Genomic DNA, 26,655 nt, shown 5'->3' on the forward strand with positions numbered 1-26,655 from the left:
ACCTGTCATGCCTGTGTGTTATAAAGCACTCTGACATTCACAGCAGATCTCTGTAAACATTATTTCAAAGACTTAAGCCCTCTCTCTCTCTTTCTCTCTCTCTCTCTCTCTCTCTCTCTCTCTCTCTCTCTCTCTCTCTCTCTCTCTCTCTCTCTCTCTCTCTCTCTCTCTTCATCTCTCTCTCCCTGTTTCTCTTTCACTCTATAGTTGCCCTGAAGACCCACGCTTGCAAGGGTTTGAAGGCCAACGGTGGTAACCATGACAACAGCAAGACAACGGGATTGGTGGATGGCTGGATGCCCGAGGGTGAACTCCTATTGCAGGTTGGTGGGCAGGCTCCAGGTGCAGGGCACAAACACACGACAAGCAGTGTGAGACCCCAGCTGGCGCCTGCACTACACCATACATTCTGTGCACTGAAACTGTATCAAAATATGTTTCAAATCATTGCATCAGAATGTTCCATTATGTCAAGGAATACAATGAGCTATCTTTCCACATACGCACACACATGCACCCACATACACACACATCTATACACACACCGCCACCTGCAGCCCAGGCACATCTGGTCTACTACTCTCTACTCCAAACTGACCAGGAGACATAAGAAGACTACTCACTCTGTGAAGCTCATCTCATCTAGCGTGTCTCGCTTCAGATCAGGGCTGGTTATATAGAGCACGCTGCCTGCCTGCCACAGTGCATAGCTACATGTCTTAGCATTTCCCTAAACTTTCTGGGCTTCTGTTCTGTCCCTTAAGCATGCCACGAGCTTTGAGAGAGAGAGAGAGAGAGAGAGAGAGGGAGAGCCTGGAGAGAGAGAGCCTGGAGAAAGAGAGCATGGCGAGAGTTAGAGAGAGAGAGAGAGAGAGAGCTGTCTGGCTGAAGCGTAGCTAAGTTAAGTGATAGATTGAAAGCTTTCCCCGGCAGGCACAGTAAGTGCCTTGATAGAGAGGCAGGTGAGACAGGAGACTGCAGGGCTCTCACACACAGCAGGCACAACAAGGCAGACATGGAAAGTCTGTCTTGTAGAGGGAGTGAACCACATGAGGACAAGCATAGATATATACAGCTGAAGTTGGAAGTTTACATACACCATAGCCAAATATATTTGAACTCAGTTTTTCACAATTACTGACATTTAATTCTAGTAAAAATTCCGACTTAGGTCAGTTAGGATCACCACTTTATTTTAAGAATGTGAAATGTCAGAATAATAGTAGAGAGAATTATTTATTTCAGTTTTACTTCTTTCATCACATTCCCAGTGGGTCAGAAGTATACACACACTCAATTAGTATTTGGTAGCGTTGCCTTTAAATTGTTTAACTTGGGTCAAACGTTTCGGGTAGCCTTCCATAAGCTTCCGACAATACATTTGGTCAATTTTGGCCCATTCCTCCTGACAGAGCTGGTGTAACTGAGTCAGGTTTGTAGGCATCCTTGCTCGCACACTATTTCAGTTCTGCCCACAAATGTTCTATGGGATTGAGGTCAGGGCTTTGTGATGGCCACTCCAATACCTTGACTTGGTTGTCCTTAAGCCATTTTTCCACAACTTTGGAAGTATGCTTGGGGTAATTGTCCATTTGGAAGACCCATTTGAGACCAAGCTTTAACTTCCTGACTGATGTCTTGAGATGTAGCTTCAATATATCCACATCATTTTCCCTTCTCATGATGCCATCTATTTTGTGAAGTGCACCACTCCCTCCTGCAGCAAAGCACCCCCACAAAATGATGTTGCCACCCCCATGCTTCACGGTTGGGATGGTGTTCTTCGGCTTGCAAGCGTCCCCCTTTTTCCTCCAAACATAACAATGGTTATTATGGCCAAACAGTTCTATTTTGTTTCATCAGACCAGAGGACATTTCTCCAAAAGTATGATCTTTGTCCCCATGTGCAGTTGCAAACCGTAGTCTGGCTTTTTTCTGACGGTTTTGTTGCAGTGGCTTCTTCCGTGTTGAGCGGCCTTTCAGGTTATGTCGATATAGGACTCGTTTTACTGTGGATATAGATACTTTTGTACCTGTTTGCTCCAGTATCTTCACAAGGTCCTCTGCTGTTGTTCTGGGATTGATTTGCACTTTTCGCACCAAAGTACGTTCATCTCCTTGAGACAGAACGTGTCCCCTTCCTGAGCGGTATGACGGCTGCGTGGTCCCATGGTGTTTATACTTGCGTACTATTGTTTGTACCGATGAACTTGGTACCTTCAGGCATTTGGAAATTGCTACCAAGGATGAACCAGACTTGTGGAGGTTAACAATCTATTTTCCGTATATGATACGGAGGTCTTGGCTGATTTATTTTGATTTTCCCATGATGTCAAGCAAAGAGGCACTGAGTTTGAAGGTAGGCCTTGAATTACATCCACAGGTACACCTCCAATTGACTCAAATGATGTCAATTAGCCTATCAGAAGCTTCTAAAGCCATGACATCATTTTCTGGAATTTTCCAAGCTGTTTAAAGGCACAGTCAACTTAGTGTATGTAAACTTCTGACCCACTGGAATTGAGATACAGTGAATTATAAGTGAAATAATCTGTCTGTAAACAATTGTTGGAAAAATCACTTGTGTCATGCACAAAGTAGATGTCCTAACCGGCTTGCCAAAACTATAGTTTGTTAACAAGAAATTTGTGGAGTGGTTGAAAAATGAGTTTTAATGACTCCAACCTAAGTGTATGTAAACTTCCGACTTCAACTGTATAATGATAGTGTTCTAATTCTATTTCTATGGGGGAAAGTTAAGTACTTCTGGTGGTTATTGGCAGATTGGGCTCTTTCCTTAACCTACAGGATCTCAGCCTAGAAAGAGAAGGTTGTACCAGGCCTGCTGAGACCAGCTGATTGGTTTGGACTCGTTTAGAGTAGCTACAAAAGTTATGTCCATGCCATAGCCTACTTTGGTGCCATCATTCATCCCCCACTTAAAGAGACAATGCTCTATTCTGTCCTGTACTTACAGGGCCCTATTTGGCCCTGCACTTAAAGGGACAGTGCCCTATTTGGCCATGAACTTAAAGGGACAGTGCTCTATTCTGCCCTGTTCTTTGAGACTGTATCAACAGTTAACTAATGAAACAAATACCAAAATATTGTTTTTGAGTGGAATTGTCCTTTAAAGGGACAATGCTCTATATTCTGCCCTGCTCTGTGCTCTGTACTGGATGTTCAGTCAGGGGAGATGTGATCTGCTTCATCTGCAGCCCCCCCTGTTGTGCCATCATGCAGAATCACACCGTGCCAGAACAGTCAACACAGAATCTCTTAAGACAGGCTGAGCTACAGAGGGAGGGAGGGAGGGAGGGAGGGAGGGAGGGAGGGAGGGAGGGAGGGAGGGAGGGAGGAAATTAGGGAACTATTGTATTTGAGAGAGAAAGAATAGTAAATAGAGAGAGAGGGGGAAAGAGAGAGAGATGCTAAATGAAGGCGAGGTCCTTATTCATGACATTGCTGTTGAGAGGGCCGGAAAGAGAAGGGAGGAACAGAGATGGGGGAAGCAGAGATGCGGGAAGCAGAGGAGAGGGGGAGCGGAGGAGAGGAGAGGCTATTTCTGACCAGGGCTGGCTGTCTTGCTATGTTCCAGTTCAGACACTTGGCCATGAATTATAGAGTGACTGTGAGGACATCCATTATTGAAAAGGGGGGGTAAAATGAGAGCAGAAAGGTGTTATTTGATATTCTCCATATAGCCTAATGTACTTGACCTTTTTTTAGTCCATGTCATTCAGGTTACTTTTTCAGTGGAACGAAATATAATTCCATAAGCATTTGAAGTTCACTAAAGGCATGGTAGAATCAATATCAGTACAATATCAGTACAATATCAGTACATACCAAAAAATACAACAACTGATTGTACAAAAAAGGAATGCACCCTTGTGTTTTCTCTGTGCCCTGCCATACTGTTCCAGTGTTTGCCCTGCCATACTGTTCCAGTGTTTGCCCTGCCATACTGTTCCAGTGTTTGCCCTGCCATACTGTTCCAGTGTTTGCCCTGCCATACTGTTCCAGTGTTTGGCCTGCCATACTGTTCCAGTGTTTGCCCTGCCATACTGTTCCAGTGTTTGCCCTGCCATACTGTTCCAGTGTTTGCCCTGCCATACTGTTCCAGTGTTTGCCCTGCCATACTGTTCCAGTGTTTGGCCTGCCATACTGTTCCAGTGTTTGCCCTGCCATACTGTTCCAGTGTTTGGCCTGCCATACTGTTCCAGTGTTTGCCCTGCCATACTGTTCCAGTGTTTGGCCTGCCATACTGTTCCAGTGTTTGCCCTGCCATACTGTTCCAGTGTTTGGCCTGCTATACTGTTCCAGTGTTTGGCCTGCCATACTGTTCCCATACTGTTCCAGTGTTTGGCCTGCCATACTGTTCCAGTGTTTGCCCTGCCATACTGTTCCAGTGTTTGGCCTGTCATACTGTTCCAGTGTTTGGCCTGCCATACTGTTCCAGTGTTTGCCCTGCCATACTGTTCCAGTGTTTGCCCTGCCATACTGTGCCAGTGTTTGCCCAGCCATACTGTGCCGGTGTTTGGCCTGCCAGTCTTCTGTGCCAGTGTTTGCCCAGCCAGCCTGTGCCGGTGTTTGGCCTGCTATACTGTTCCAGTGTTTGGCCTGCCAGTCCGTGCCAGTGTTTGGCCTGCCAGTCCGTGCCAGTGTTTGGCCTGCCAGTCCGTGCCAGTGTTTGGCCTGCCAGTCCGTGCCAGTGTTTGGCCTGCCATACTGTTCCAGTGTTTGGCCTGCCAGTCCGTGCCAGTGTTTGCCCTGCCATACTGTTCCAGTGTTTGGCCTGCCATACTGTTCCAGTGTTTGGCCTGCCATACTGTTCCAGTGTTTGCCCTGCCATACTGTTCCAGTGTTTGCCCTGCCATACTGTTCCAGTGTTTGCCCTGCCATACTGTGCCAGTGTTTGCCCTGCCATACTGTGCCAGTGTTTGCCCTGCCATACTGTGCCGGTGTTTGCCCAGCCATACTGTGCCGGTGTTTGGCCTGCCAGTCTTCTGTGCCAGTGTTTGCCCAGCCAGCCTGTGCCGGTGTTTGGCCTGCTATACTGTTCCAGTGTTTGGCCTGCCAGTCTTCTGTGCCAGTGTTTGGCCTGCCAGTCCGTGCCAGTGTTTGGCCTGCCAGTCCGTGCCAGTGTTTGGCCTGCCAGTCCGTGCCAGTGTTTGGCCTGCCATACTGTTCCAGTGTTTGGCCTGCCAGTCCGTTCCAGTGTTTGGCCTGCCATACTGTTCCAGTGTTTGGCCTGCCATACTGTTCCAGTGTTTGGCCTGCCATACTGTTCCAGTGTTTGGCCTGCCAGTCCGTGCCAGTGTTTGGCCTGCCATACTGTTCCAGTGTTTGGCCTGCCAGTCTGTTCCAGTGTTTGGCCTGCCAGTCTGTGCCAGTGTTTGGCCTGCCATACTGTTCCAGTGTTTGCCCTGTCAGTCCGTGCCAGTGTTTGGCCTGCCATACTGTTCCAGTGTTTGGCCTGCCATACTGTTCCAGTGTTTGGCCTGCCAGTCCGTTCCAGTGTTTGCCCTGCCAGTCCGTTCCAGTGTTTGGCCTGCCATACTGTTCCAGTGTTTGGCCTGCCAGCCTGTTCCAGTGTTTGGCCTGCCAGTCTGTGCCAGTGTTTGGCCTGCCAGTCTGTGCCAGTGTTTGCTGTCACTCTGTCAGGGGGCATACATCCAGACCAGATAGCATACAGGCTGGGAAAACAAACAACTAGCTGTGTCATGTTGCAGACTGGAACAGGCTTGTTCTCTCCCTCTCTGATCTTTCAACCAGCCTCTTTCCCTCTATCCATTCCCCGTTCTCTTGTCCTGTTTTTTTTCTCTCAATCTCTCACTCCGTCTCTCTCTTTGTCGTATCCCTCTCTCTTTCAATCTCCCTCCATCCTTCCTCTCTCGTGATCTTTTCTCTCTCTCCATTCTCAGTGCGCCTCTCACATCCCCTTGCCACTCTGTGTTTTGTTCTGTCTGCCAACGGACGCTATAACTACAGCAGGCAGCGTTCTTTCATCCTGGACAAGTGCATGATGTCCACAGCTCCATGAAATATGAAAAATACATTTTTGATCAAGATTTTTGGTGACTGCCCAAGTCCCCCCCCCTCCTCCCCCCAGGGAGGGGGCTGTGTGTTCTTGAGCTAGACAGATGAATCTAAATATTTATACAGAGAGCCTGAACACCGCTCTGCTTTCTGAGTGTTTGTGTACGGTGTGGGGGCGTCAGGCCACAGAGATAGAACTAGAAAGTGGAGGATGGGGCTGCTGAGGAGAGACGGAAGGACTTACAGATGGCCTGGGGCGACAGTGGTGGTGGGAGCTTTCTGGGTATTTTTTGAGAGAGCGTAGGCCTGCATAATAAAGAAGAAACTGTATGTGTGTAGCTGATGTATAGGAGTCAGACGCAGGACAGCAGATAAGAGTAAATAACCGTATTTTACTCAACATATAATAAATGCAATACAAAAACAGAGCCCACAATAACGGACCTACCTTCATAGAAACAATCACTCACAAACAAACATGGGGGAACAGAGGGTTAAATAATGAACAGGTAATTGGGGGATTAAAACCAGGTGTGTAAGACAAAGACAAAACAAATGGAAAATGAAAAGTGGACCGGCGATGGCTAGAAGGCCGGTGACGTCGACCGCCGAACGCCGCCCGAACAAGGAGAGGGACCGACTTCGGCGGAAGTCGTGACACTGTATGAGCCGGCAGCTGCGAGGCTCCTCAGGATCCCATGGATGTCAGGGTTTCAGACCGGTCTAGGAGCCTTCAGGTTTAAAGACAGAAATAAAGGCAGGCCAGGACAAGCAGTTTGTGGCCCTTGAGTTCATTATAGCTTACCCAGACAAAAGCTAAGTAGTACGCTACACAGCGCTAACTGGGGGAATAGGATATTGGGTCTGCCAGGTACAATTTTAGTCATATAGCTATTTACTTGCAAAAGGGATGGGTTCATCCAACCTGATATTATCTGGGTTATGTTTCTCTGGGTGCCATCCGTGGAAAAAGGAAGATAATGACCGTGTATGGTAGGCTATGAGGCTATAGTTTCCATCCACTGTAGATTGTGTAATGGGGTTCTCGTTGCTGACATGTTGGTAATGAATATGATGGGGTATTCGAGGATGTGAGTGTCAGGACAGCTGCCCTGTAGTGCCATCGGTTGGTTTAAGGAACGTGTACCCACGCACGCATACACACCTAGAGCGAACAGAGCGACGGAACGACTCCTTTGCCCCTGAGCATTGTGGGGGAGATGGAATAGCAAAGTGTGAGACAGTCTGTGTGGTTCTGTGACCTACACCCTCGCCTCCTCCCTTTCTCTCTCTCACCTCCTCCCCCTCTTCCTCCCCTCCTCCCCATCTCCAGCCTGTCTTTGTGTTCATGTGACACGTCCTCAGTGTGGGGCCTCGTGCCTCTCCTCTCCTCCTCTCCTCTCCTCCACTGCTCCTCTCCTCCCCCTCTCCTCCACAGCCTGAAGTGGTATCATGCCCCCGTTTGCAGTTTCTCTTTTTGTTGCCCTCTGTTTCCCCCCTCTGTTTCCCACCTTCCGTTTCCCCCTCTCTCAGTTGTGTCTGTCAGAATAGACCAGGTTTGATAGGACCTCCTGTCCTCAGGAATCTGTCTGTCTGTCTGCATGCTGTAGTCTGTCCTGCTGTTTTATACATGCTTGGTGTTGGCAGTCAAATACAAAACACACCAAATGGCACAAATGTATCACTATAATATGAGTTGTCAGTGTCTTCTCGTGATGGATACCAAACACAATCATTCAAAAGCTGTTATTCATTTGCGTCAATCTCCTCTATATCCTCTTTGTCCAGCCAAAATAATTGCACTCATTAAACGTCTTTGATAACAGTACGCAGTGAGGGACATTCCCTAACTTCCTGTCTGTCGTGACTTGTTCTCCCTCCTCAGGCCCTTAATGGTTTTGTCCTGGTCATCACTGCAGAGGGGATCATATTCTACTCCTCTCACACCATTCAGGATTACCTGGGATTCCACCAAGTAAGTCTCTGCTGCTGATCACAGGGCTCGTAGCCACTCAAACCCACTGGCACACGCACCACACACGCCATACATCATACACACACACACTCTGCTGCTCAAACGAGCGTGCACGCACGCACACACGCACACACACACACACACACACACACACACACACACACACACACACACACACACACACACACACACACACACACACACACACAGCAGAGAGAGGAGGATTGGGCCTGCCTACAGAGCCACAGCATGCCACAGAGGGAGTCTGGAAGACTTTGCATGACTCTGCCCTCATTCTATTTACTATGGAACGACCCAGGGAGTGCTGGGACACAGACCCCAAACTATAGTTCTACAGGTTTTTGTGCCAAACCAAATCTAGCGCACCTGATTCTAATAATTAGCTGTTTGATAAGCTGAATTAGGTTAGTTACGACTGGGGTGGGAGTGAAAACCTACAGGAGGGTAGCTCTCCAGGAACAGGGTTGGGAGAGCCCTGTAATACACTCTACTGCATCCTGCCCCTTCTTTGACCCAACAGTTACAGCCAGAATGAGGGTGAAAATAAATATGCTACTGTACAGTTCCAAACTTCACCCAACGCCACCTTGTGTCCTTTCCTGCCCTTTTGCCTCATCTCCGGCCCCCTCCATTCCCTAGTCTCGCCCTCAATGCCCTCTGGTACCCAGCCGTGCTAAGCGCTTTAGCTTGCTTGAGTCAGGATTTCCACTGGATAAGAGTTTGATAACCCCGTCCAGAGGTCAAACGCAGGTTAATCAGTTAATAAGAGCTGATCTATAGCATATTTAATCACAGCCCTCTATAAGCATGCATACTGTCTGTCCTATGTTTGTTTAATTGATTTAACCCCCAGCAGCTGATTAACCACTCTAATAGCCTTATTTATTCAGGTTGGATCAGTTTTTGATAACATCCATGCTTGCGTACACAGTTGGGTTAAGCTGTATTAGCAATTAATAACACCCCCTAAAGCGCTCTCTCTCTCTCTCTCTCTCTCTCTCTCTCTCTCTCTCTCTCTCTCTCTCTTTCCTTCTCCCTTTCCCTCCCTCTTTCTCTTTTTCCTTCTCTCTCCTTCTCTCCTCTCTCTCTCCACCTTTCCTTCTCTCTTTCCTTCTCTCTCGCCTTCTCTCTTTCTCCCTTTCCTTCTCTCTCTCTCTCGCTCCCTCTTTTTCTCTTTCCTTCCCTCTCTCTTTGCTTCTCTCTCGCTCTTTCCTTCTCTCTCTTTCATTCTCTCTCTCTTTCCTTCTCTCTCTCTCCCTCTAGCTCTCGCTTTCTTTCTCTCTGTTCATCAGTGGAGGCTGCTGGGGGGGAGGACGGCTCATAATAATGGCTGGAAAGAAGCGAATGGAATGGCATCAAATGTATTTGATACCATTCCCTTAATTCCGCTCCAGCCATTACCACGAGCCCGTCCTCCCCAGTTATGGTGCCACCAACCTCCTGTGGTGTTCATACTGCTGTAACTGCAAGCTGCTGTAGAATAAATGTTCCCACAGTGTGAACCACACCTCTCAGGCCTTGTTTCATTTCAACAACCATCACTTCACATCTACAGCGCTAACTGAAATCCTTTTGGATGTGGCTGCCTGTTGTGGAGCTGTGTGTATGGTAATGAGAAGTAGCACTGAGATGCTAGTGTGACACGGAACCTCAGGCTGTGCTGTGTCCATGTCACCACTCTCTGTGTCCATGTCACCAACTCTCTGAGGTGGTCCAGCTCATGCCCTAACCTTCCTCCTCACTGCAAGCCCACAAAACAAGGGGTCGTGTGTGTGTGTGTGTGTGTGTGTGTGTGTGTGTGTGTGTGTGTGTGTGTGTGTGTGTGTGTGTGTGTGTGTGTGTGTGTGTGTGTGTGCGCGCGCGCGCGCATCTTACTGATTCTACAGGAGTGAATTCAGTTGTGTCTAGATCATTTTTCAGTAAGTCAGACAATAGTTCCCAGTTCTATGTGCTGGTGCGCGTGACCGTTCTAAAGACCTCTCTCTTTCTCCCCTTATTCCAGACGGATGTGATGCACCAGAGTGTGTTTGATCTGATCCACACTGAGGACCAGCAGGAGTTTAGGAGGAACCTCCACTGGGCTCTCAACCCCCCGGTCGTGCCCCAGCAGGTGGAGTCACCCCCAGGTCAGTCTTACACTGTGTCTCACTGTCTATCCCGGGCCGACCCATTTTCACAAATCTGTCCAAAGCCACTGTGAGCCTTTCACATTACTAAACTCAGCAAAAAAAGAAACGTCCTCTCACTGTCAACTGCTTTTATTTTCAGTAAACTTAACATGTGTAAATATTTGTATGAACATAACAAGATTCAACAACTGAGACATAAACTGAACAAGTTCCACAGACATGTGACTAACAGAAATTGAATAACGTGTCCCTGAACAAAGGGGAGGTCAAAATCAAAAGTAACAGTCAGTATCTGGTGTGGCCACCAGCTGCATTAGGTACTGCAGTGCAACTCCTCCTCATGGACTGCACCAGATTTTCCAGTTCTTGCTGTGAGACGTTACCCCAGTCTTCCACCAAGGCACCTGCAAGTTCCTGGACATTTCTGGGGGGAATGGCCCTAGCCCTCACCCTCCGATCCAACAAGTCCCAGACGTGCTTAATGGGATTGAGATACGGGCTCTTCGCTGGCCATGGCAGAACACTGACATTCCTGTCTTGAAGAAAATCACGCACAGAACGAGCAGTATGGCTGGTGGCATGTCATGCTGGAGGGTCATGTCAGGATGAGCCTGCAGGAAGGGTACCACATGAGGGAGGAGGATGTCTTCCCTGTAACGCACAGCGTTGAGATTGCCTGCAATGACAACAAGCTCAGTCCAATGATGCTGTGACACACCGCCCCAGACCATAACGGACCCTCCACCTCCAAATCAATCCCGCTCCAGAGTACAGGCCTCAGTGTAACGCTCATTACTTCGACGATAAACTCCAATCCGACCATCACCTCTGGTGAGACAAAACCGCAACTCGTCAGTGAAGAACACTTTTTGCCAGTCCTGTCTGGTCCAACGACAGTGGGTTTGTGCCCATAGGCGGCGCTGTTTCCGGTGATGTCTGGTGAGGACCTGCCTTACAACAGGCCTACAAGCCCTCAGTCCAGCCTCTCTCAGCCTATTGGGAACAGTCTGAGCACTGATGGAGGGATTGTGCGTTCCTGGTGTAACTCGGGCAGTTGTTGTTGCCATCCTGTACCTGTCCCGCAGGTGTGATGTTTGGATGTACCGATCCTGTACAGGTGTTGTTACACGTGGTCTGCCACTGCGAGGACGATCAGCTGTCCGTCCTGTCTTCCTGTAGCGCTGTCTTACAGTACGGACATTGCAATTTATTGCCCTGGCCACATCTGCAGTCCTCATGCCTCCTTGCAGCATTCCTAAGGCACGTTCACGTTGATGAGCAGGGACCCTGGGCATCTTTCTTTTGGTGTTTTTCAGAGTCAGTAGAAAGGCCTCTTGAGTGTCCTAAGTTTTCATAACTGTGACCTTAATTGCCTACCGTCTGTAAGCTGTTAGTGTCTTAATGACCGTTCCGCAGGTGCATGTTCATTAATTGTTTGTGGTTCATTGAACAAGCATGGGAAACAGTGTTTAAACCCTTTACAATGAAGATCTGTGAAGTTATTTGGATTTTTACGAATTATCTTTGAAAGACAGGGTCCTGAAAAAGGGGCGTTTCTTTTTTTGCTGAGTTTAGCTAGCGATGTATGTTTGATTCTTTGTTGCAAATGTACAGATGGCATACGTACAGTATATATGCCATACTGAAATTGAACTTGTGGAAGGGGCTGAGATGAACTACAAGCAGAAAAAAACAAAAGATAAAAAGGAGATGCTTTGTTTCAGTATGGTAGTTAGTCGATGTGAAGTCGTTGTTTAACTTTAAAATGACACATACAGTGATACTCCCCCTACATACACCACTGGTTGACGTTCACTACTAGCAGAAAAAAAACATGAAAACATGATCAAACGAAGAACTGCAATGAGTCAGCCTGAAGTCACTCAGACCCAATGGGTTAACTTTTCCCTAAAAACAGCTGACCCCAATTTCACCCAGCTGAGCTCTGTACAGAGAGGGAAGGAGATGAGAGGGGGAGAGAAAGAGCATGGAGAGAGAGAGAGAGAGAGAGAGGAGGAGAGAGAGTAGAGAAGATGGAGAGAAGGAGGTGACCTTTATCAGGCACTCCATGACTTGCAGGGTAAATGTTAGAACACACACGGCCGTCTGTTTTAATTAGGCAGGGTTTAGAGCTAGCTACCGTAGCGTTACCGTGGTACTTTAGAACAGGGACGGAATGGAGAAGAGGGAGGACTGGACAGACTGGAGCTACACACCCACACACACACAAGTGCACGCACATGCACACACACATGCACATACACACACTCACCAAACATAATGTAGGAGCATCTGGACCCTGTTCAACTCTGTTCAACAGACATATTAATAGACCACAAATGAAGTAGGCATTGAATATAGTAATTTGACTTGGTCCTTGACCTGTTTCTATTCCTCAGATGGAAAGCCAGTCCCCAGCTCATCCCTGGTGACCTATAACCCCGATCAGCTGCCTCCGGAGAACTCCTCCTTCCTGGAGAGGAACTTCGTCTGTCGCTTCCGCTGTCTCCTCGACAACTCCTCTGGCTTCCTGGTTCGTAACCACTCATATTCCTCCTCTCTCAACCTCATATGCACAGGAGTACTGGAGACTGACATGTCTCCTTTTAGGAATATTATTCTTGCAATGATGTTTGAGCTCATGTTTGAGATTTGCCCTCCATTGAAGACAGCTATTGTTGGACATGTGATCTGTGTAAGCATGGATATAAGGGAGAAAAGTGTCTGTGCGTGCAAGCATCCTTACTTCCGTGTGTACTGCATTCTTGCTTGAGTGTGTACGTCTACAAGTGTGTGTGTGTCAGATCACACCTCGAGACATCAGCTTTATTAGAAGAGAGTGTTCCTGCCTACTTTGCCGCTGTGACTGTGTCCCATGACTGTACTGAGGGAGGCTGAGCCGTACAAGAACAAAAGCCTGGGAATACCCAGACACTTCTAGTCTGGCCCCTGGCGTGGGGTGTCCCGACTCCCGCCAGAGATCCTCAGAGGCAGGCGCTTTACCCCCCCCCCCCCCTTATCCCAGAGCTACCCTCCACTACTGACCCCTGAACTACTGAATCCCCCTATGCCCCCCCACCTATCCTCCCTCTGCAGAACTCTGAGCATTCTACTTTCCAGGGCTACCTCCCCCATTCAGACCCCTAACTCCCACTTCCTCTGCCCCCCCCATCACCCCTCTCCTCAGAAGCCCAGTGGTGTGAGACCAAAGGATGCTATTTTCTCCCAGCTAGAAAATACAGGGCTGCTGTTCACTTCTGACTCCTGCACCCCTACCTCCCCCTATCCTTCCTGGCCTTACCACCCCCTTTCTCCACTTCTCCATCAAAAGCCCAGCACTCTGAGGCCAAAGGAGACTATTTTCTCCCAGCTACAGTAGCTAGAGAGCCATAGAGAGCCTATTAGCCTGGTCAGCGTGGTGTCGTACCACTTCAGACCACGGCGGGATCAGAAGCCACTACCCACCCTCAGTAATCCGTCTTAAAGAACCACAGGGTCGTGGGGAAAAGGGCTTTAATCTGCCTTCTAGAAGAGGAGAGCACCCAGAGAGGAATTTGCTTAGTCAGAGTAGCTCGAGGACTCCCAAAGGGCTCAATCTTCTCCTCAGACTAAAGGGTTGTGCTGGATACCACAGGGACAGAGAGAGAGAGAGAGACAAGAGGACAGAGCCAGAGCACATTGACTGGGCTAGAACACAGTAACGTACAAGTAAATGTATTGCTGTAGGGGCCTACAGTATAGTCCGTGTGCAGTTAGTATAGCGTACTCAGAGAGCTGTGAGGGATATCAGCCTGTGCTTGCTGTTAAAGCTGGCATGCAGAGCTCATGGTGGTGGTGTGGGTGTGTCATAGTGGGCCCTCCTGCTTGGTGAGCAGAAAGGGGGAGACCCCCTTGCCCCCTCCTCTCCTGCGCTCTTCCTAGCCTCTCCGTCTCACCGGTACAGAACGTGACCATGCAGAGTAGCGGGGGGCTGGTGGTAGGGGAGGGGAGGAGAGGGGAGGGGGAAGGGAAGGGAAGGGAAGGGAAGAGGAGAGTAAGATCGGGGTACTTCCCAACTCTGTGGAGGTCATTTGCGTGAGGGGTAATCCCAGGGTCTGCCTCAGTCTAATTTCCATAGCATTGTTTTGGTAGTCCTATTGCTATTTGAGGGTAGATTCTTGACATCATTGCACCTTGCCTTATGCCCAGCAGGATCAATTAGATTTTTATTTTTTATTTTTTTTATTTCACCTTTATTTAACCAGGTAGGCTGGTTGAGAACAAGTTCTCATTTACAACTGCGACCTGGCCAAGCTAAAGCAAAGCAGTTCGACACATACAACAACACAGAGTTACACATGGAATAAACAAACATACAGTCAATAATACAGTAGAAAAAGTCTATATACATTGTGTGCAAATAAGGTAAGGGAGGTAAGGCAATAAATAGGCCATGGTGGTGATGTAATTACAATATAGCAATTTAACACTGGAGTGATAGATGTGCAGAAGATGAATGTGCAAGTAGAGATACTGGGGTGCAAAGGAGCAAGATAAATAAATAAATACAGTATGGGGATGACGTAGTTGGATGGGCTATTTACAGATGGGCTATGTAAAGGTGCCGTGATCTGTGAGCTGCTCTGACAGCTGGTGCTTAAAGTTAGTGAGGGAGATATGAGTCTCCAGCTTCAGTGATTTTTGCACTTCGTTCCAGTCATTGGCAGCAGAGAACTGGAAGGAAAGGCGGCCAAAGGAGGAATTGGCTATGGGGGTGACCAGTGAAATATACCTGCTGGAGCACGTGCTACGGGTGGGTGCTGCTATGGTGACCAGTGAGCTGAGATAAGGCGGAGCTTTACCTAGCAAAGACTTGTAGATGACCTGGAGCCAGTGGGATGGTGACAAGTATGAAGCGAGGGCCAGCCAACGAGAGCGTACAGGTTGCAATGGTGGGTAGTATATGGGGCTTTGGTGACAAAACGGATGGCACTGTGATAGACTGCATCCAATTTGTTGAGTAGAGTGTTGGAGGCTATTTTGTAAATGACACCGCCGAAGTCGAGGATCGGTAGGATGGTCAGTTTTACGAGGGTATGTTTGGCAGCATGAGTGAAGGATGCTTTGTTGCGAAATAGGAAGCCGATTCTAGATTTCATTTTGGATTGGAGACGCTTAATGTGAGTCTGGAAGGAGAGTTTACAGTCTAACCAGACACCTAGATATTTGTAGTTGTCCACATATTCCAGACACCTAGGTATTTGTAGTTGTCCACAAGTCAGAACCGTCCAGAGTAGTGATGCTGGACGGGTGGGCAGGTGCGGGCAGCGATCGGTTGAAGAGCATGCATTTAGTTTTACTTGCATTCAAGAGCAGTTGGAGGCCACGGAAGGAGAGTTGTATGGCATTGAAGCTTGTCTGGAGGTTAGTTAGCACAGTGTCCAAAGAAGGGCCAGAAGTATACAGAATGGTGTCGTCTGTGTAGAGGTGTATCAGAGAATCACCAGCAGCAAGAGTGACTTCATTGATGTATACAGAGAAGAGAGTCGGCCCGAGAATTGAACCCTGTGGCACCCCCATAGAGACTGCCAGAGGTCCGGACAACAGGCCCTCCGATTTGACACGCTGAACTCTATCAGAGAAGTAGTTGGTGAACCAGGCGAGGCAGTCATTTGAGAAACCAAGGTTGTTGGGTCTGCCGATAAGAATGTGGTGATTGACAGAGTCAAAAGCTTTGGCCAGGTTGATGAATACGGCTGCACAGTATTGTCTCTTATCGATGGCGGTTATGATATCGTTTAGGACCTTGAGCGTGGCTGAGGTGCACCCATGACCAGCTCTGAAACCAGATTGCATAGCGGAGAAGGTACGGTGGGATTCGAAATGGTCGGTAATCTGTTGGTTAACTTGGTTTTCGAAGACCTTAGAAAGGCAGGGTAGGATAGATATAGGTCTGTAGCAGTTTGGGTCTAGAGTGTCTCCCCCTTTGAAGAGGGGGATGACCGCGGCAGCTTTCCAATCTTTGGGAATCTTAGACGATACGAAAGAGAGGTTGAACAGGCTAGTAACAGGGGGTGCAACAATTTCGGCAGATAACTTTAGAAAGAGAGGGTCCAGATTGTCTAGCCTGGCTGATTTGTATGGGTCCAGATTTTGCAGCTCTTTCAGAACATCAGCTATCTGGATTTGGGTGAAGGAGAAATGGGGGAGGCTTGGGTAAGTTGCTGTGGGGGGTGCAGGGCTGTTGACCGGGGTAGGAGTAGCCAGGTGGAAAGCATGGCCAGCCGTAGAAAAATGCTTATTGAAATTCTCAGTTATAGTGGATTTATCGGTGGTGACAGTGTTTCCTAGCCTCAGTGCAGTGGGCAGCTGGGAGGAGGTGCTCTTGGGAGAAGAGGGCCATAAGACCCACCACACCATACTGACCTCGCATGAGAGGATACATGCCGAGAGGAGAGGAGGAGGAGAAGTAGGAAAAGGGAGAGCAGAGGAGGGGTGGAGAGAGTTAGGGAGAGGTTAGTTGAGAGGAGGAGAAGGGAGGACTAGGCCCAACTTAAACTCATCAATCAGAAGAAAGAAATGAATTCCACCATTTACCGCTCTCATAAACGTTGTGTACTATTTTTATCACATCTTTGAATTGTTGATGTAATGACTACAGAGGACTCAGAGCAGAGGACAAAGTATACAGTTACATTACAGTACTTTGGTGTGTTTTATCCCTTCCTTGCAATGTTCTCTAATCTTCAATGACTTCCGTCACCCCCTCAAGGCCCCCTCAGCCTTGTACAATGATGTGTCCCAAATGACACCCTATTCCCTATATTGTGCACAACGTTTGACCAGAGCCCTATAAACCCTTGTCAAAATCTGTGTGCTAAATTGGGAATAGGGTGCCATTTAGGACGCAGTCCAAGTCTCCTCTGGTGTCATTAATTCCATCCTAAACATCATGCTCCTATTATATGAGGGTTATTACATACAGCATGTTGTATTGTATCTGACTCTAGTAGAAGAATAATGAACAAGTTAATTGAATCATTTTGGTTTTCCTCATTTTGCTGAAGTACTGGGAACTCTTAATGACATTTTCCCTCGAGCTTTCAACTGTTACAGATAGTAAAAGAGATGCGTGTGCACTAATGTTGATGTTTCTTTTGTTCCATTCTTGTTTTTATATGGGAAAATATTCAACATGACATTGTTGATTATAATAATGCCTGTCGTCTAGATCCTTGCACGGTTTTTGTTGCTGTTAGAATCCATCAACCAGTAGGCCATGATATCTTAAGAGGCTACCGTTTGGCTCAGGAAAAAAGCTATTTCTTCCTGTGAGAATGTCTTGCTTCGACATTCACTCATGCGCAACGTTATCTGAATAAAGATTGCGCTGGAGACTGACTTTGAGCAGGAGACACAGCCCCATCAATATTCCAGTAGGAGATTCAAGCTGTCACACAAATCAAGCTCAAAGAATTATGCTTTTGCTGGTTTGACAGTTGCGTGTCCCAGTGAATTGACACACGTACAGTAGTTTCATTAGTTCATCCTGGTCGTCTGGGCTGCAGTCTCTCTTTGACACACTGTTAGCTGACCAGCGCGTGCAATATTTGTTTCTGGTTCCGTGATCATTTGTAACCTAGTAGTAGAAAGTCCAGACCTTCATTAAATAAACAAAAGGTATTTTTGTATTTTTTTTATTTCACCTTTATTTAACCAGGTAGGCAAGTTGAGAACAAGTTCTCATTTACAATTGCGACCTGGCCAAGATAAAGCAAAGCAGTTCGACACATACAACAACACAGAGTTACACATGGAGTAAAACAAACATACAGTCAATAATATAGTAGAAAAATAAGTCTATATACAATGTGAGCAAATGAGGTGAGATAAGGGAGGTAAAGGCAAAAAAAAGGCCATGGTGGCAAAGTAAATACAATATAGCAAGTAAAACACTGGAATGGTAGATTTATAGTTCAAGAAAGTGCAAAGTAGAAATAGAAATAATGGGGTGCAAAGGAGCAAAATATATTATTACAGTAGGGGAAGAGGTAGTTGTTTGGGCTAATTGTATGTTCCCCAACCAGAACCAAATCTTGCGTGCTGGCCATGTAAACGAGAGACTAGGTCATTTGTACTGCTGTAGTAGCGTTCTATTCAACTACAGCCCTTCATTACAATAACAGAAGGTCCAGTATGTTCCTAACCTGAAGGTCCAGTATGTTCCTAACCTGCAGCTTAAGCAGAAATCCACAGGACAGGCGTGAACTCAAAAATACCGTCCCAGTGCACCTAGCGCACCTCAACTCTTAGTATTTACCCAAAGCCAATTAGCTCTGATGTCCTGATGCTTTAACAGGGACAGAAGAAGAAGTTCCCTTTCATTAGCTCCATAACACTCATCACTGTCAGGAGAGGGACTGATGTGTTGCCGTGGAAACACGCAACGGCGAAGGAACAGAACATAACATGGCTCTCGAAGTATCTTCTCCGATCCATCCTGTCCTGTCCTGTCATGTCACACAAAGAGCTCAGAGCGAGCCTGACACTGACATGTCGTGCACGTCACATGTCGGTTACTTACTGTGAATGTAAATAAGTATTTCTGCCCCTCCAGCGAACCGTGCGACCTGCGTGCTCTGCTGTTCTGTGTTATTTCTCATCAAGGTGTACCACGCATCCACGTGATGGAGATAGATGGATGCTTCTACTGTAGTGTATGTGCGTGTGTGTTTAATGTAGTGCAACGTAATGTAGTTCTACACTGTCCCTCTGGGGCTCTGGCAGGCAGGGGAGGAGGAGGGTCTGAAAGTTTTATCAGTCCAAAAGCCACAAGCAAAGGGTTCCCTGGCTTTTCTAATTAGCAATTTGATGAGCAGGGTTATGGCCTGCTGGGTTATCGCTGGGGATGACAGGGAATCTTGGATGTTTACAGTGTGATCGAAGGGCCCCCAGGCCTCCAGCCAGCCTAGCGAGGGACAGAGAGACAGGCTCAAAGACAGGCTCAGCCGTTAAGACTGGTCTCTCTCTCTCTCCATCTTCCTCTCGCTCTCGCTCTCTCTTATCCTGTCTCTCTCTCTTGCGCGAAAACAAAACAGGCACTCTGAGTGGAGTAGGGAGAAGAGAGCACATGTGATATCATTTTCATTGTCACAGAGGCAGCAGAGGAATGTGTCATGCAGTTGAATGGGAGAGCGAAGGGAGAGTCCTAGTCTCTCTCTAGTCTAGACTGCTGCGGTTGGCTAAGGGAGATTGTTGGAAGCATTCACTCTCTCCTGACACTCCTCGGCTCTCATACAAATGAGTAAAAGCCCCACTGTAGTATACAAACAGATATATAGCAAACCTGACTGACACAGAGCTCTATTACATTTTTAAACGGTTCAGTTTTACAGGGGTATTGTTCATTCAACCTCTCACTGAAGGTGCAATGACTGTGAACCAAACGCTATTCCTCTAACCTGAGTGTGTGGTTTCTCTCTCTGTCCGATTTGAGTATAAAAAATCATTCCAACCTACTATTTTCAATTTTATTATTTGTGTTTTATCCATCGATAAAGAGAACATGCTTAGTGTTTGCCATGTGTATCCTGTGTTGGAGTTATAATAGTCATTTATATCTACAGTTGAAGTCGGAAGTTTACATACACCTTAGCCAAATACATTTAAACTCAGTTTTTCACAATTCCTGAAATTTAATCCTAGTAAAAATTCCCTCTCTTAGGTCAGTTAGGGTCACCACTTTATTTTAAGAATGTGAAATGTCAGAATAATAGTAGAGAGAATTATTTATTTCAGCTTGTATTTGTTTCATCACATTCCCAGTGGGTCAGAGGTTTACATACACTCAATTAGTATTTGGTAGCATTGCCTTTAAATTGTTTAACTTGGGTCAAACGTTTTGAGTAGCCTTCCACAAGCTTCCCACAATAAGTTGGGTGAATTTTGTCCCATTCCTCCTGACAAAGCTGGTATAACTGAGTCAGGTTTGTAGGCATCCTTGCTCGCACGCGCTTTTTCAGTTCTGACCATACATTTTCTATAAGATTGAGGTCAGGGCTTTGTGATGGCCACTCCAATACCTTGACTTTGTTGTCCTTAAGCCATTTTGCCACAACCTTGGAAGTATCCTTGGGGTCATTGTCCATTTGGAAGACCCATTTGCGACCAAGCTTTAACTTCTTGACTGATGTCTTGAGATGTTGCTTCAATATATCCACATAATTTTCCTGATTCATGATGCCATCTATTTTGTGAAGTGCACCAGTCCCTCCTGCAGCAAAGCACCCCCACAACATGATGCTGCCACCCCCGTGCTTCACGGTTGGGATGGTGTTCTTCGGCTTGCAAGTCTCCCCCTTTGTCCTCCAAACATAACGATGGGCATTATGGCCAAACAGATCTATTTTTGTTTCATCAGACCAGAGGACATTTCTCCAAAAAGTACAATCTTTGTCCCCATGTGCAGTTGCAAACTGTAGTCTAGCTTTTTATGGCAGTTTTGGAGCAGTGGCTTCTTCCTTGCTGAGCTGCCTTTCAGGTTATGTCGATATAGGACTCGTTTTACTGTAAATATATATATACTTTGTACCTGTTTCATCCAGCATCTTCACAAGGTCCTTTGCTGTTGTTTTGGGATTGATGTGCACTTCTCGCACCAAATTACGTTCCTTTCTAGGAGACAGAACACGTCTCCTTCCTGAGCGGTATGACGGCTGTGTAGTCCCATGGTGTTTATACTTGCGTACTGTTGTTTGTACAGATGAACGTGGTACCTTCAGGCGTTTGGAAATTGCTACCAAGGACTTGTGGAGGTCAACAATAAAATGTTACTCATGTCCAAGTTTGATATATGATATGGAGGTCTTGGCTGATTTCTTTTGATTTTCCCATGATGTCAAGCAAAGAGACACTGAGTTTGAAGGTAGGCCTTGAAATACATCCACAGGTACACCACCAATTGACTCAAATTATGTCAATTAGCCTATCAGAAGCTTCAACAGCCATGACAACATTTTCTGGAATTTTCCAAGCTGTTTAAAGGCACTGTCAACTTAGTGTATGTAAACTTCTGACCCACTGGAATTGTGATAGTAAAATAATCTGTCTGTAAACAATTGGTAGAAAAATTACTTGTGTCATGCACAAAGTAGATGTCCTAACCGACTTGCCAAAACTATAGTTTGTTAACAAGAAATTTGTGGGGTGGTTGAAAAACTAGTTTTAATGACTCCAACCTAAGTGTATGTTAACTTCCGATTTCAACTGTATCTATCTCTCTCTGACTTCCCAAACAGTTAAAAAAGAAAGATTGGGGTACATTTATTTATGTGTTCAAAATGTAAATGTTTCTGTTTGCCATCTAAATCCTGTTAACTACATAACTATGATGCAATAAAGAAAAGATGGAACATCAGAATTGCATTTCACGCTACATCACTTATGACATCACAAATGAGTTAGTTCCGGGAATTTAAGTACATGACAGCTGTTCATTCACCTGTCATTCTGTGTTCTTGAGCTAGCTTCGATACGTGTGAATTAGGTTCAAAATCTCCAAAATGAATTCTTTGTATGTTGGTGACCTCCACCAAAATGTTACCGAGCCAGACCTAAACGAGATGTTTAGTGAGGCTGGACCAATCTTTTCTTTCCGTGTATGTAGGGATCGGGATACACACCGTTCCCTCGGGTATGCCTACGTTAACTTTTATCAACAAGACGATGCTGAGCGTGCCCTGCTCATGTTCAGCAATGATATGCTCCAAGGAAGATATCTGCGCATCATGAAGTCTGATCCTGACTGTACCCTGAGGAAGAGTGGGGTGGGAAACATCTTCATCAAGAACCTGGACAAGAAGTCTATAACAAACAAAAACCTGTATGAGACCTTCTCAGCATTTGGAGACATTACTCTAGCAAGGTAGTTTGTGACGAGAATGGCCATTCCAAGGGTTATGGTTATATTCGATACAAGACCCAAGAGGCTGCTGATAGAGCCATCGAGAAATTAAATGGCATGTTAATGGATAACGAAAAAGTGTTTATCGAGCGCTTTAAGTCACGCAAAGAGCGAGAGGAGGTGCTTGGAGCCAAGGCCAGAGAGTTCAACAACGTGTTTGTCAAGAACCTTGGCAGAGACACGAACGATGAGAAACGGATTGAGCTTTTTGGAAAATATGGACCAACCGTTAGTGTCAAGGTTATGAAAGACGATAATGGAAAGTCGAGTGGGTTCGGTTTCGTTTGCTTCGAGAGGCATGAGGATGCACAGAGAGCCGTGAACGAGATGAACAGGAAGGAGCTAAACAGGAGGCTGATATATGTAGGCCGCGCCAGAAGAAAGCAGAGCGCCAGACGTTGCTGAAACTCAAGTTTGGGCAGAAGAAGCCTGACTCCAAGGCCAAATACAGAGGTATAAATCTCTTTGTAAAGAACCTGGATGATGCCTTTGATGATCACCGTTTAAGGAAGGAGTTTTCTGCATTCGGAACAATTATCAGCGCCAAGGTGATGACGGAGAGCGGCCGCAGCAAAGGCTTTGGCTTTGTTTCCCTCTCCTCCCCCGAGGAGGCCACCAAGGCTGTGACGGAGATGAATGGCTGTATCGTGGGCACCAAGCCGCTTTACGTGGCCCTGGCTCAGAGCAAGGAACAGCGCCAACAATACCTGGCAGACAGGTACAAGCAGAGGATGGTCAGTGTCATGGCAGTGCCCAACACCGTCATCAACTCCTACCAGCCTCCTATTCCACAGGTAAATCCAAACAAGAGTCCATGCAGAAAATCATTTATCCAACTTGGACATGAGTAATGAACATTTTATTGAGAAATGCTAACTTCGAATTCCATATAGCCTTTTACTTCAATGTGTACATTCCACAGGCCCAGTCCCATGCAGCTGCCTACTACTTCAGCAACCAACTGGCTCAGCTGAGTTCCAGCCCTGGCATGATGCCCGTTCAGCGGATAGCAACTCAGGCCTTGGGCTAGCGCCCACATCATCCTGCCAGTGCAGATGCAGCCACTGCCATGAGCAAGCCTCAGTACAAATATATGTGATAGAATTAAATGTGCCTTAAATAAATACATAAGTACAGTACCATAAAGTGTACCAGCAATCAATATGCTCATCATTCATCTGAGTGTGAGCTGTATTGATGTCTAAGCAGTTTGATTGTTGATGTCTAGGAATTCCTATATGTGGAACATACAGCCAGCTTCTCATTCATGAACAAACGTGACTGAAGCAAGCTTTGTTGTGCTCGTGAATCATATCTCATATCTTCTCCCTTTCAGGAATTTAACATTCGCATCTGGCGACGCCATACGCAATAATCCTCTGCTCCCCACGGCAGTCCATATTGAAGTCCAGGAGCCTCACCAAGCTAAAGCCGGACAAAGATCTGTCCCAAACACTGGAGCTTGAAGCCAAGAGAGGAACAGGGTCCTTCAAACTTCCTTCACAGAAGAAGAAAGAAAAATTTGAACAAAATTATATTTTACAGTAAAGGCCCAGTGCAGTCAAAATTATGTTTCCTGTGTTTTGTGTCATATAACAGCTGATGAAACTAAGACTGTAAAAGTATGAAACATATTTATCAGTGTTATTTCCTAATAGTTGCTGGTTGAAAATACAATCTACACAGGACCTTGTAATCAGCAAGTTTTGCATGGGTGGAGTTATAGCCTGCCTGGTGACATCACCAGGCAGCATAAGTTAATATACCAATTACGAAGAGAGTTCCAAACCTAGCTAGTTTTCAGGTTACATATCACTCCCACTAAGCCCCTCCAATTAGGTCCCTCACTCAGACCACTCCCAGACAGTCCTAAAAAAAAAAGTGCTGTTTTGCTAAAAAGCTATTTTGGATTATTTTTGACAATTTTATTGGAAAACTATTACAGTAAGGCACTTAATTGTTACGCAGAAATGATTTAATATTGAGATGAAAATGGCTGCATATGGACAAAAAAATGTATGTCATAAGATAAGCTAGACCTTGAAAGAAACAAGGGTCATTTTAGGTCTGGAAAAATGTGAATATGAGTTTCCTTTGTTTTCCTTTTTTTTTACTGTGTTTTGTGTGTAGCTGACATGAGTCGTGTTCATGGTTGATCATGGTCTCGTGATGGGGAAGCCCTGCCTGCGACTTTAAAAATCAGTGTCGGCCCATGGCCCTAAAGGGAGTTTCCTCTTGGTCTAATGGACATGATGGTGTTGTTGCTCTGCACCCTGTAGACACTTGTGTACTCCATACCCATGTTCTCCACCAGCTTACAGCACAGCTCCACGATCAGAGGGACAAACTGGGGGAGAGGGGAGAGAGAGGGGAGGGAGGGAGAGTGGAAGAGTGAAAGAGGGACAGTGACTTAAGGGATGGAAAGTTGCCAAAACACCGTTCTTCAAAACGCACACTGTGTTTTGATCCATCAGTGTGTCTCCCTCCAGGATGCAACAAATCTCGGCACATCTTAAAGGCCATCAATGGGACGACAGGCCTAAATACTGCGCAGTACATCCATGTCTTACAGTAGCTGCACCGCTCTACACCAGACCTGGGTTCAATTAGTATCCATTTTCTTTCAAATACTTTCATCTTTACGATTTCCTCTGTCTTTTGAAACTATTCCATTGGTACCAGACAAGCTCAGTCAAGTGCACAAATACTAGTACTATTTACATACTACTATTTTATTTTATTATTTTAATACTAGTAATACAATAGTATACTTTTAGTATTTACTAAAAGTATTTTCTAATAGTATTTACTATTAGTACTACTGTTGTCTCACGTTGCTATCCTCCCAAGTCTCGTTCATTACTCGGCTATTGGTTTCCAAACTAATCAAATCAAATCAAATGTATTTATATAGCCCTTCGTACATCAGCTGATATCTCAAAGTGCTGTACAGAAACCCAGCCTAAACCCCAAACAGCAAGCAATGCAAGTGAAAGAAGCACGGTGGCTAGGAAAAACTCCCTAGGAAAAACTCCCTAGAAAGGCCAAAAACCTAGGAAGAAACCTAGAGAGGAACCAGGCTATGAGGGGTGGCCAGTCCTCTTCTGGCTGTGCCGGGTGGATATTATAACAGAACATCAAGATGTTAAAATGTTCATAAATGACCAGCATGGTAAAATAATAATAATCATAGTAGTTGTCGAGGGTGCAACAAGCACATCCGGTGAACAGGTCAGGGTTCCATAGCCGCGGGCAGAACAGTTGAAACTGGAGCAGCAGCCAACCCAGACAGGAAGACCACGTCAGTGACTCAGCCCACTCAAGTGACGCACCCCTCCCATGGACGGCATGGAAGAACACCAGTACGCCAGTGACTCAGCCCCTGTAATAGGGTTAGAGGCAGAGAATCCCAGTGGAGAGAGGGGAACCGGCAAGGCAGAGACAGCAAGGGCGGTTCGTTGCTCCAGCCTTTCCGTTCACCTTCACACTCTTGGGCCAGACTATACTTAATCATAGGACCTACTGAAGAGATAAGTCTTCAGTAAAGACTTCAAGGTTGAGACTGAGTCTGCGTCTCTCACATGGGTAGGCAGACCATTCCATAAAAATGGAGCTCTATAGGAGAAAGCCCTACCTCCAGCCGTTTGCTTAGAAATTCTAGGGACAATTAGGAGGCCTGCGTCTTGTGACCGTAGCGTACGTGTAGGTATGTACGGCAGGACCAAATCAGAAAGATAGGTAGGAGCAAGCCCATGTAATGCTTTGTAGGTTAGCAGTAAAACCTTGAAATCAGCCCTTGCCTTAACAGGAAGCCAGTGTAGGGAGGCTAGCACTGGAGTAATATGATCAAATTTTTTGGTTCTAGTCAGGATTCTAGCAGCCGTATTTAGCACTAACTGAAGTTTATTTAGTGCTTTATCCGGGTAGCCGGAAAGTAGAGCATTGCAGTAGTCCAGCCTAGAAGTAACAAAAGCATGGATACATTTTTCTGCGTCATTTTTGGACAGAAAGTTTCTGATTTTTGCAATGTTACGTAGATGGAAAAAAGCTGTCCTTGAAACAGTCTTGATACGTTCTTCAAAAGAGAGATCAGGGTCCAGAGTAACGCCGAGGTCCTTCACAGTTTTATTTGAGACGACTGTACAACCATCCAGATTAATTGTCAGATTCAACAGAAGATCTCTTTGTTTCTTGGGACCTAGAACAAGCATCTCTGTTTTGTCCGAGTTTAAAAGTAGAAAGTTTGCAGCCATCCACTTTTTTATGTCTGAAACACAGGCTTCTAGCGAGGGCAATTTTGGGGCTTCACCATGTTTCATTGAAATGTACAGCTGTGTGTCGTCCGCATAGCAGTGAAATTTAACATTATGTTTTCGAATGACATCCCCAAGAGGTAAAATATATAGTGAAAACAATAGTGGTCCTAAAACGGAACCTTGAGGAACACCGAAATGTACAATTGATTTGTCAGAGGACAAACCATTCACAGAGACAAACTGATATCTTTCCGACAGATAAGATCTAAACCAGGCCAGAACTTGTCCATG

The 26,655-nt window shown here is 46.2% G+C and overlaps 1 protein-coding gene and 1 pseudogene across 2 annotated transcripts in view; both read left to right on the forward strand.

The window, feature by feature from the left end:
* ahr1 (aryl hydrocarbon receptor 1 alpha) overlaps window positions 1-26,655 on the forward strand; it is a gene marked incomplete at its 5' end in the record, with an annotated part of 89,515 nt that overhangs the window by 37,727 nt on the left and 25,133 nt on the right. The window contains 4 exon segments of the mRNA NM_001123686.1: window positions 208-323; window positions 7,928-8,017; window positions 10,041-10,164; window positions 12,567-12,700. Coding sequence (NP_001117158.1) covers window positions 208-323; window positions 7,928-8,017; window positions 10,041-10,164; window positions 12,567-12,700 — 464 coding nt within the window.
* LOC106574289 (polyadenylate-binding protein 1-like) lies at window positions 21,505-23,663 on the forward strand (annotated as a pseudogene). Its single transcript, XR_014380820.1, has 2 exons — window positions 21,505-22,902; window positions 23,031-23,663. The product of XR_014380820.1 is annotated as a polyadenylate-binding protein 1-like (transcript).

This window comes from Salmo salar, chromosome 16 (assembly GCF_965601325.2).
Source record: "Salmo salar chromosome 16, fSalSal1, whole genome shotgun sequence".
In the NCBI taxonomy this organism is placed as follows: domain Eukaryota; kingdom Metazoa; phylum Chordata; class Actinopteri; order Salmoniformes; family Salmonidae; genus Salmo; species Salmo salar.